The 12,506-nt window shown below is 33.3% G+C and overlaps 1 protein-coding gene across 1 annotated transcript in view; it reads left to right on the top strand.

Annotated features, from left to right (window-relative positions):
- The first annotated feature begins 713 nt into the window (after nucleotides 1–713).
- The window catches only part of LOC136024863 (uncharacterized), a 73,261-nt gene continuing 61,468 nt past the window's right edge, over nucleotides 714–12,506 (top strand). Inside the window, exon 1 of the mRNA XM_065700379.1 lies at nucleotides 714–971. Within this exon, the coding sequence (XP_065556451.1) occupies nucleotides 958–971 (14 nt within the window). The 5' untranslated portion in view covers nucleotides 714–957. The remainder of the gene's footprint in view (nucleotides 972–12,506) is intronic.

Here is a 12,506-nt window from a genome sequence, read left to right on the forward strand (position 1 = left end):
ATTAATTTGGGGGGGGAGCAGTCGCCGACTGAGCAAAAATTAATGTTTGTATGAAAAGTGCGCGGAATTATAGGACAATCTAGAAAGTCATTTAATTTTATCAGAAACCAGACTAGAGCCCCCTCTCCCTACATAAGTCCCTGAAGTAGGCCAAACCAAAGCCAAGTTCTTAGGAAAATATGAAATTAACTTACTGCATTGTTATGTTATAAGCATGGTTATGTTATGACTAGAAGTTGAGACATTGTCAAACTTTTTCATGGAAGTGAACTTGATATCAGAGTTAAATACTAACTACCAAAGTTGTATCCAGGATTTTTGTTAAGAGGGGTGGGTGACGAAAAACTTAATAAAACATATTAAAAATATGTTTATATGCATTTGTGTTACTCTTCTACATGTCGGACAAAAGTTCGGGGGAGGGGGGTTGCAAACCTGATAACCCCCCATGGATGCAGCCTATTTGACAAGTTGACAGAAAAAAGAAAATAGATAATAGAACTTAAAAAAATGAATTAATTTGCTCTCTGAATAAGAGTTATGAAGCATATAAACGGAATTGATTCATGGCTTGAGAGGACTAATTGACTATTTGCTTGTCCAGAAACAAGCTTAAAATTCCATAAGGCAACCTAAAATGTACCCTTCGCTCCAACGCGTACCGTCTCTGAAAACGCTCCATAATGTTCAGGTGATAAAGGTAAAATATCGACAGTCGCTTATGGTACTCTTACCGTAAAAGGTACAATGATGGAATTCTGGTGTTAAATTTTTCTGTTTTTTTTAAGTAAAAAAACAAAAAAATGGTGTAAATGATTATTAAGTGATTTGAATTTCTAATGAAAGTTGAAAAAAAGGGATGTGTCACAGTGAGGATAATCGAAATCGGTTTTATGATAGTGTTCGAAACCTACTCCCTTATAGGCAAGACCCAATGCCGGAAAAGGAGTTCAACACATGAACTTAAAGAGGTTAGTTTGTTGTCTGTTTGCTGTTTGTTTGGGAGGGGGGGGGTTAAATTCTAGTTCAAGGGTTTTTGTTGATCTTGGATAGTAGTGAAGCTAGGTAATTAAAATTCGGAACAATGGATCCTGTGCCTTAGTGGTCCCCAGGGAAGGTGTTTTAAAGTACCAGCCTCTACTCCCTCCCAAGGCTATTGACATATGGTGACCTTTTACGATCTTTGTGGTATAAAAGTGAATTCTTGCAAAATAAATCTTCTGCTCAAATCAGGTACAGAAAGTGATTTGAGCCTCATACCTTTGCTCAATCCCTATTTGTAAGATTTAAAAATCTGCAATTGTTTTATTTAAGGAAAAAAAAACTTGGTTTGGCTTAAAATTGTATTGAAGTATCAGGACTTTTATTGTCAAAATTATAAAAAAAGATATTGAAAACTCAAAATTAAGGCAAATTTTTTGGTCAGAATTCAGACAGCATCTTACCGGGATATATTTTGAATCGTGTAGCCATTACTGAAAAATTCATTCACCTAAGTCAACTACTTTCCAAGATAACCAGAAACCCCTAAAATAGAATTTTATCTTTTTTGTGTATCTAGTACTAAAATAATTTCCTAGTCAGGATAGCTATGGTGACTCGATGATCGCCAAAGTAAAAAAATACCTGGTCAAATACAAAGTCAAATACAATACCTGGACTCTATACGGAATCCAGGGTTCCGGAGTCCAGATTCCATATTCCAGGGTATTGGGTATTGTAAAGTTCGGGAAGGTGTTTTACAAAAGAAACTCAGTCCTATGTTTGATTAAAATCACAAAAATTGGCTTAAAATCAAGGCTGTAGCCTATCGAGGGGGGTTAGGAGGTTTGAACCCCTCTCCGAATTGTTTGTCCGACTCGTAAAAAACGTAACAACAAATTTTGAATGTGTTTTTAAAGTTTTTTTGTAACCCCTCACCCGAAAAAATTCTTTTGTACCCCCTCTCCCCCCCAAAAAAATCCTGGATGCAGACCTGCTTGGCCAAGACCAACAGTCTAAAGAGAAACAGGCTATTAAGAAACCTGAATTTCCTTTTTTATAAAGCTAAGAAAGGTACACATTTTCTGTCTCTCCGGAATATTTAACGCATTACAAGTACGGATGAAATAGACCTAAAAGCTTGAAAACACCTCCCAGGCCCCCTCATTCGGGTGGCAGATTCATTCCTGAAAGTTTCATTTACCTAGCCCAAGAACATAAAAGGCCAATAAATCAAACTCATCAAATATTATCCAATATTTTTGATTATGTTGTTTGGTACTGGTGAGTTAATTTTTGGGATCCGACGGGGTAAAAACCCGACGGTGAAGTTTTTTCAACCAAACATACCGAGATAAAATGGCTACTTCTTAATGAGATTTGTTTCATAGCCATGGCATCATTGAAACAAACGGGCATCAGTGGTATCAATTCGTTGAAATGTAGGGGGGTATTTATTAAAATCTAAGGGGGGGGGGGTAATTTTGTTATTTCCTCATTTTTCTAAAGAAAATGCAAAAATATAATTTTTTGTGAAAATGCCAAAATAGGTTATCTTTCTAAATCTATGGTGGCCAAAATTGGGGGGGGGGAGAGAAATAAATGACTTTCAATAATTACTTACAGGATTCAATAAATACAAACGCTGTTTTATTAACTTAAGCCACGAGCTTCTAATTTTTATTCATTTTTAGGTTCTCCTTTTTAGAGACCACTGTGCTTTTTTTTATAAAAATATAATTTTTAGTCTCTAATTTCTAGATGTTGTTTAAACTTTTTCGACCAATTACGTTAATCAAAACTTCCGATTTTTTTATAAGTAATTTTTTGGAGAACTTTTTAAAGACTAGAGACATACAGCCTCTAATTGTATTCATTTTAAAACCATTTATCCAAATCAGGCACGTACCTAATTTTTTTTTACTGGGGGGGGGGTGAAAGTTTTGCTATAGTCTTCCAAAAGCGTGCAGTTTTCACGACTATTTATAAACAGTGCATATTTTATCCACTTTTTTGACATATAGCACCATCCTCTAAGCTTGCTACGTATTTGCATACCCCTAATCAGTTCCTTTTTTAATTCAATACAGTCACTTCCTTCAAAAAAAGATAAAAATACGCTTTACTTTTTTGCAGCATTATCGGTGTGGTAACCAAGTAAATTTTTATTGTCATCAGCCTGCCCGTCGCAAGACTACAAGTTACAAATACCATTTGGTAGTTAAGAAATGGTATACTTTGGGTTCGGTTAAGATGTACCCATATTCGTGACATTATAGCCCCCTTTAGCTAATTTGACGTCACTGTGTCAACCTTTTTATGAGGTTCTTGAAATACCTCTTGTCTTCATCTTCTGACAAGAATTTCTTGTTGAAAATTGTCAAATAAAAAAGAAGGAACAGTTTGGTGATTTATTTATTCCAACAGTATATATCTATTAAAGGTATTATTATACCTTTTATTAAAGTATAAAAGATATTATGGAGTATAAAAAAAACATAAATATATAAAATACTTTAACGCAGTCAAGAAAGACTACACAGTATATAAAAAAATACAACATACAAATAGCTTGTGAGCTTGTCCATCTATAAACTTCTTTTAAATTATCTGAAATGAAAGGGCTCATAAAACTTCTTTTCTGCCACTTCAAATTATGAGCGACATCCTTAAGTCAGTCCTCTACTCTCACTCCCCCCAAAAAAAACAGGTTTTTAGGTGAAAAATTACTGTTTAATCGAAACGAGTGAGACCGAATGTCAAAATAGATCTTTTAAGACACGCTGCATGTGATTTTGTAAACTTATTTTCATGTGATTCTTATCAGCAATCGTATATATTAATGAAGTTCTGTGCTTAATATGTTCCAGGTACTCACATTTTTTTTTCTGAGTATTTGTAAAATAAAATCGGCTAAATAAAAGGGGAAATGTATCTCCCGGTGGTATAAAATTGATAACACATCATTAAGGTCAGTTTTGTCACCAGCATTTTGCCTAAAATCCTGTTATTTTCCTTTTTATTTTTACAAAATATATAATATATTTTTATATTGTTATATTTTTAGTTGTAAAACACAAAAAGCTTACAATTAAGATAAAAAAATGCTACGCCTTCTAAAAAAAGCTTTCTTTTCAAAACCCCGTCTCCGAAAAAAAATTTTGCAGGTCTGCCTAAGAGTATTATTGTGTAAGGGGTGTAAAAAAAATAAGAAAAAATAATGGGTGTAAAAATACCACAAACGATATTACCCTTTCTAAAAATAAAAGAAAAACTCCGTCCCCCCAAAAAAAAATTGCAGGCCTGGCACAAAATATTTTGATGTATAAAAAAACACACATACCAAAAAAGATGCTACCCTTTCTGATTTCTTTCAAAACCCCCTTTTCCGAAAAAATTATCTAAAGGGGTGTGAAAAAGATTACAAAAAAACGCTGCTCAAGTGCGCCTCTCCTTGGATTATTCGCTCAACAACCTTTGCTTGGCTTCTTAGCTAATATATTACCATCAATGACATTTCAAATTGGTTTCAATAATAGTGTAGGCTTGTAATTTAAAAAGCAGCATTTGAATGAGTTAACTTAGTATCTGATTGTAAGCGTTATATATGTTGTTTAGGATCATAAGTCCTGCTTTATTTAGCAGTTCGTCGCAGGATATCAGCTCATTTGATTAAGCCGTATGATTTTTTCGGTAATTATTTATGTCTGTTCACTGGGAGGTATTTACCAATACGGTAAGCTTATTCGTGATCTTATGATTATTTAACCATGGGGAATCTTTTAAAGTTATTTTTATCTGTTTTGATAGTAGTAATTTTTACTGCGTGATTAGAACTATTTATAGAAACTTTAAGCTTGAAATTTTAGCTGTTATGGTAAAGATCCGCTGCGGCAATTGTGGCCAAATGAATTCTGTTCTCTTCCTTGCTTACAGAAATAGTTAGAAACTGTATACGTTGATATTAAAATTGTCGTCATTGTTTCTAGGAATTCCAGGGGGACAAACTGGGCAGAAGCAAATGCACCCAAAATTCTTAGAAATACCCTTTTGGTATTTTGCATCTAAAAAAAAGAAAATCCTTGCCCCTCCTACATTTTTACGCATTGGTGCCCCTATGGATACCTAACAAAATCTTAAATGTATATTTTTTCATTATTGGACAATTCTGGACTGTATCATATTGCTAAGCAGCGTTCTAAATTCTGAATTTTGGACAAAAGGAAAAAAAAGGCGAGAAGGCTTAAGTACAAGAATATGGGAAGGTACATTTAAACAAAGGATACTATTTTACAAAGAAAGTTTATATCTGGCAAATAATAGAAGCTCAAAAGAATGTCTCTTTTTGATATAAATAATTTCTGAGACCACACTGGCTAATCATGACAAAACACAAAATTGCAAAGAAAAGAAGAACGAGGACAATAAACATCCAGTGAAAAAATTGAAACTTATGCAAATATTTCGGTCAAAATCTCCGCTTGACCGTCCTCAGTGCAGAATAAACTGATAAAAATATTTAAAAAAAACTAACCTTAAAACAAAACACAAAACTAAAATATGTGCTCTTTGCAATTTTGTGCTCTTTTTGATAGATTCCGTTATCGCTATCACAATTTCTGCTATCTATTCTTTTGGGCCAGAGAGTATGGAAAAGTGATAACTGACAAATTTCAGGGTCGAATCTTAGAAAATAAACAATCATTGCCATCTATTACATATCAACGGGTTGTTTCTCAGCAGAAACCGAGATAAAATACTAGCTTTAAGTCACCTTATTGGTTTTAAGGCAAAAATGCAAATAATGGAAATAAAAAAAAGGTCGAAAACAAAATAAAAACTCATTTTGTCAAAGGGGTATAAAATGTCAATTTTTACACATTATCTTATCCACTTATGGTGTATATAATAAACTAGTCCTGAGTATTTTATGTATAACCCACCAATGATGTCATTCTTCAGTATTTTGAGAATCGCTAAAATAACTTGTTTGCATGGCTTTTTTTTCAAAAGCTTTAATTTTCATTAATTACAATATTCCTGGTATGCTGTATTCAATTGTGCTAGTAAGTAAACACGGACTTATGAAAGTAAGTAAATATGAACCAGCATCAGCTACAAGATTGTGCGGATTAACACAGCACTGCTTCAAGATTTGTTGTGGTAATAATCGTATATTTTTTATCTGACCTCTAACTTGAAAAAAAAAAGTTTACGGGTGACGAATCAATATGTTTACCTGTTCTGTTATATGTTCACTCTGGGAGGTGGTAAGTAGTTAATTATATTTTACACATTGCAATATAGTCTACAAAAAAAAATTCGTAGACTGGGAGTGGCATTTGTGATACTTGTTTTGGGTATCAAGTTGCATCTCATGACTTGATACTAGCTAGTTCCTTGAATCAGAGTTCACATGCAGGTTCAGCAAGCCTTCATACCTAAACATGCATTTCTAGCCGTTCACATGGATCAGCATGAACGTCCAATCAGACATACATGTGAGCGCCACTCTTAAGCACATATGATAAATATAGTAATAAAGAAACTTCCCGTTTGGTAGAATTTGAAATCCTAGACATGGAATTTTAGACTTTAGAACTGGATTCTTAGCTGTAAGTTGTTGAAGCCCAGCACCAAATTTTATGCAAGTCTATCTAGACACAAATGGAAACACTGTTTGGTGCTTAAGTATTATCCCGACCACACCCAAGAAGTTAAGTTAGGTTAATCCTAATGAAATATACCAAAATGTGATGAAAATACAATACTTTATTAACAAAATTATGGAAACTAGAGAAGAAATTCATGGAAAGCAGGCAGTGTCGAACGCATTATGTTAAATACCTAACCTAATCGCCTCTTAATATTTAATTGAAATATACCAGAATTGTAGATTTTCTCAGTAGACTAAGCTAATTATAACCTACTGCAGACAGACAAACCGGTTTTTTTCAGATCATGCAGATCAAAATTCTCGAATGGAGTCGGGATACTATGTAAGTACCCGCTGCTTTAGGTGTTTGTGCTTTTCCTTTTATAATCCACATTTAATTGTTTTATATCTGTTTATCTGTCTTTCTCTTTTCATTTTGTACATTTTATCTTTTTTGTACTTCTAAGTTACGAAGTGAAGTGATGTAGTAATGTCAATAGTCAGTCCATTAATTCATTCATACAAGGTCTTTTTATAAGCTTAAGCTGGACGGTTTTATTTTATTTTTTGTAAAAGTGTAAATGCTCTGTAAATACTGTCTGAGAAATATGTAGAACTTGCAACGATTGGCTATAGCTGGATGAACGCACCTCTTCGTCATGTTACTGGAATAGTAAGTGATTAGTAAAAAGTCTTATTGATGGCGGTAGACTTTGAACCTGTGATTGTCTTCTTTCTATAGTCTGTTTTTTTTTTCTAAATTCATTACAAACTTTTGCTCTCTACATTATAAAAAATACCCAATAATTTCCTTTTTCCATGTTATTTATTCCTTTTCCTTTATTTAACCCCTAAGTGTGTTTTATTCAGCGATTTAATTCCTCTATAAATTCTACTAGTTTTAATTCTTTTAAACTCTTATACACGTTGACATATGAATTCATCCTTTTTCTCTGAACAATCTTACCATTTGTGTGTGTGTGTTTTTTTCTTAATTGGAATATGATATGCCCAATTGGGCATTTCATACTACGGAAGTGCCCAATTGGGCTCGTGATGGCATTTTTCAGAAATAAATCTTGTCCCAAGTATTTTATGAATAACCCAAGAAAATTATGAACAATCCACCAATACCAGATGTATTTTTTATCTGTTACGAATAAAGAATTAAATGAGAGGATGCATGAATCTAGACTGCTAAAGAAAAAGGCATGGAAAAAAACGATTGCCTAACATGAAACAATCGATTTCTTAGTTGGAATATGAAGTGCAAATTTGGCCCAATTGGGCTCGTGATGGACTTTTTCAGGAATAAATCTTATCTCACTCCTGAGCTCTTGATATTGTTGCTCTAACTTTTACTTTTTCTATATATTCCACCTATTTTTGTCTACGTTCTCCCCAGAAAAACAAATTCATACATTCTGCCTGGTCTTGAGCAGTGGCGGTTTTGGCCTCTCTTGCACCGAGGGCAAAATCTTGATTAGCGCCCCCCTCCCCTATCTCCCATGAAATCTTTAGAGCAAACTTTTAAAGAATGTCATTATAACAAATATAATTTCAATTAATTAATTAATTAATAATTTGTTATCTGAATTATTTGACAATTATTAGTTATTATACTTGTTATTATTTATAATTTTTTAAATTTATTTTTATTTTATTAATCAATTAATAATTTATTAAGTGTCTGCATTTGTTATCTAAAGTCTCTATTTTATTTTAATAAAAAAAAAATTTAAATTACGAAATGATTATCTCCGTTAGATTACGTATTAAAAATTTACACCCCCTAAAATTTCTGTGCCCGGGGCAAGTACTCCTCTGTCCCTCCCTTAAAACTGCCTCTGGTCTTAAATATTAGAGACAACTGTTAGGTTTATTTTATAGCAAATCTAAACATAAATGCTTTTTATTTAGCTTTAGTGGAAAACACATACACCTTGACGACAATAAAAAATGGAAGAATCTCTCATTAACGTACTAAAATTGGCTACATCCTGTGAACTAGAAATTGGTACAACCCCCCTCCCCCTGAAAAATATCGAAAGTACCCGCCCTCCTAAAGATTTGAAAAAGCTGGTGCGAAAACGCTCTTATATTCAGTTTTCTTTTGGCCAACATAATAGATTTGTTAACGTACTTCTTGAGATCATTAAAAATGCCACTGTATTCAACGGTCCTTTGACAACAAGGGTCGTTTTTTATCCAACAATAACTTAAAAAGCTTTTAAAATAAGTGCCACCTTGCTCCCATAAGAGATTGTTTCAACTGCTGATAAGTTACTTGTTTTGAGGTTAATTCAAACTTAAATCAAAAATACAATTAGTTAGACTTGCTTTGCAAATATGTGAAAATCGTTTCAGGTTTTTGTAAGACAGAAAAAGTGGTTTGACATAAGCTCTGGACTAAATGCAGATGATCTATTTCAGTTAGTTTTTTGGGTAGTTAGAACCCAGATGGATTATCGGAGCTTCTACTTTGGAGGATTTATCCTTTTTGAGGGATTTCTGACTCGGTTAGGGATTTATTATTTTTCAACGCGGACAAGAGATTACAAACATGTGAAAGTCGTTCCAGGTTTTCATAATCCAGAAACGATGGCTTGTACAGTGTTTCTACTTGGACAGAAATTAAACCGATATGTTGATTTTTACTGTTGGTATTTGCCCCTAAATCCTGAATTCCTACTGAAGCCAATTACAAATTAGTAAAAATCATGTAACAGTTAGAAAGTCGTGAGAATTCCGGGATTCTAAAAAGTCCTACTGAGGTCCAAAAATCCAGAATAGTGAAAACTCTTGCTTTGGAGTGAATACACATGAAGTTGGATTTCAGCAACGGTTTTAGGCCTCATAATCTGGGTTGGGGTATACCATAAAAATTTAAAAATACAAGACAAAGCGATTTAAGGTCAAAGATGTCAGAAAAACTTGGGAGGGGCAGCTCCCTCCTCCTTCCCGGGACTAGAACCACCATCGGGTCGGAGTTAGATAAAATAGATCTTCTTAGAGCTAGAAAAACAATTTAATCATAGTTTCTGCTTGGATGGGTTTTTGAGCTTTGCACGTGCAGCCTCTGCTGATATATTGTTATAATAGACACAGAAAGGGGAGGGATTAAGATATCTTAGGGGTGTGGTAATTCGAAATCTGATGTTCTTATGTTATTTCCATATTTTCTATGATTTTTCGTTTTCCTAATGATCACATAGTAGAACAAGGTCGTATCAAGGGCGGCGCTGGGTTTGACTCCCCCTGAAATATTTCTCCAAAAAATAACTTGTAAAAAGAAACAACCGCATGATGACTTTTGTAAAGCTTTTTGCAATCCCCCAAAAATACAACCACCCCCAACTAACATCCTGGATACGTTGCAGCCAGGTATCATAACGAGTAATTTCAATGCTAAAGTAATTATTCTGTAGAAAAAGAAACACTAATGCTTTATGCTACAAAGTGGCCTTGAAGTATTTTTGAGCTGAAAAAGTAATTTTTTACGTTGTTTTTAAGAAAGAGATATCATGAGAAGATTCAGGGGGGGGGGGTGTAAATTAACAGAACTCCTAAATAGTCTTAGCGTGGATTTTTTTTTCACACTTCGTTTGATCTTAAGTGACTGTCGTTATGCTCTTTTAACCTCACCAAGTGTTTTTAATAAGCAGTAAATCTTTTATTTTTTCCAAAAGATATCCATATCTGTCCATTATAAATATCTTTCCTGAATTCAGCATATTTTCGTCGTCATCTCATATTGTATATTGCATCAAATTACGTCCGCTCTTCATAAATTATAAACTGCATCTTCCACCCAGGGAAGCTGATCTTGAATAAAACAAGGGGTTTCACACTGCCTATGGAGTTCAGATTCATCCCTTCGCCTTTGCTTCAATCTCCACCTCACGTATCCATGACCCATATTTCGACTAGTTTTATGTCTATGCCCATGGAAGTAGAGTTTAGGACTAGTAGAGTCTAGGATTACTACGCCGGTCCTAGCTCAATTGTGCAGGTATACACAAAGCAGCTTATTGTGCAACCCCTTGGAACGGTGCGAGGGTGAGAAGAGGGATTGAGGGCTTATGGGTAGTACATGAATGATTAAACAGACAAGACCACCATCTGGGTTGATGCTCCCATCTCACCCTGACACAAGACATATGTAATCTAAGACATGATGGAATCTCTCAAATCCGTCCTCATCGATTTACAATGAAAATTCAGGTGATAATAACTTTGATGCTGGTTTTTATATCTCCCCCCGAGCCACATAAATGCAAGTAAAAACGGAGTTTATTCTTTTCTTGTTAAAAATTGAATAGAAGCGGGGACAAAAGCATCAAATTCAGACACAAGAAAAGAAAATGTCTCAGAAGGCTGAACCAGGACTGTGTGTCCGTATTTTAAGGTTAGGTAAATATTGATTTTTCGTACAGATTGTAATGCTCTCTTTCGTTCAGCTAAATATTAATTAATATCAATTATTAATATTATATATATATATATATATATATATATATATATATATATATATATATATATATATATATATATTTATACATATATATATATATATATATATATTAACACTTATAATATTATAATCAATTATAATATCATTATTATATACAATTTATTTATATATTATATATTATGAATTTTTTATTCATAATTATAAATTATAATATCTATAATATATAATCAATTATAATATCATCTATGAATATAAAATATTAATTAATGTTAATAATATTAATTGATTAAATATTATTAAATATCTTTATAAAAATTATCTTGTAGAAAGCTTAAGATGATATATGACTTTTTTGGCGCACAAATTAAGGAGATGTTTGAGTCACACAGCCATGTAGTTACACATAAAAATAAACAGTCCCCATCACCTTAGTCTAATGCACAAATGTGAGTCCAAGAATATTCCTTAGTTTATATTTGTTAAGGAATTGCTCCTCAGACAACATTTCCCATCCAAGACTTTAAAGAAAAAAATCACTTTTCAATTTAGCAATATTTTACAAGTATTTTGGTCACTACTCTGAACTAAATGTAGTGTTGCCACTCATATTAATACTGAATTGTATGGTATCGGCAATTCGATACTTTTAAGTAGTACTGATAATTTTAATACGTCAACGATTAATGTTTGTTTGAAACTTGTTCTCTGCCTTATCCAAAATACGGTCGACTTATTCACCAACAGTAAAACCAATTCCGTTTAACTAATTGCGTCAAAACCGTAAAACCAATTTTTAGCCGTAGTACGAAGTGGCCACTCTCGTGTCTAGAATCCGATCGCCTCTGAGATGCGAATATTTATCTCGCTAAAAAAAAAACAGTTCCCGAGAAGAAAAACGTTGTCAAACCCTTATTGAAAGTTTTGGCAAAATTAAAATGCAAAATTTAGTCTAAAAAGCAATATATCAAAAAGTGAGTGAATTTTTGTGGAAATAATGCTAATTCTTTTCAGTTACAAAGCTACCCATGCTGCGACGTATACGCGGTCCTCACGTTTCCATCTTTTAAAATATAAGCAAATGCGGAGACTACGGTTAGCCAAGTAGGAATTTATCAACAAGTCAAAGGAGAAACTTTAGATGCAAAAGAAAGATTATAAAATATGAATGGGAAAAACAAAAAGACGAAAAAAACGTAAAAAAATAAAAGAGATGTTCATTATAAGTCGAATCTTTGCAAATTTGAAATCCTGTAAATCCGATTCTTAATAAATTGAAATGTGAAGCCCAATTTTAATTAAAGTAACAAGTTGCATTTTATTTTTATTTTAGAAATCTAGACGTAGCGATGCCCAGCAAGTGGGTCAACTAGCGGTTAAACGTTTCTAGAAACAATG

Source organism: Artemia franciscana, chromosome 3 (assembly GCF_032884065.1).
Source record: "Artemia franciscana chromosome 3, ASM3288406v1, whole genome shotgun sequence".
NCBI lineage: Eukaryota > Metazoa > Arthropoda > Branchiopoda > Anostraca > Artemiidae > Artemia > Artemia franciscana.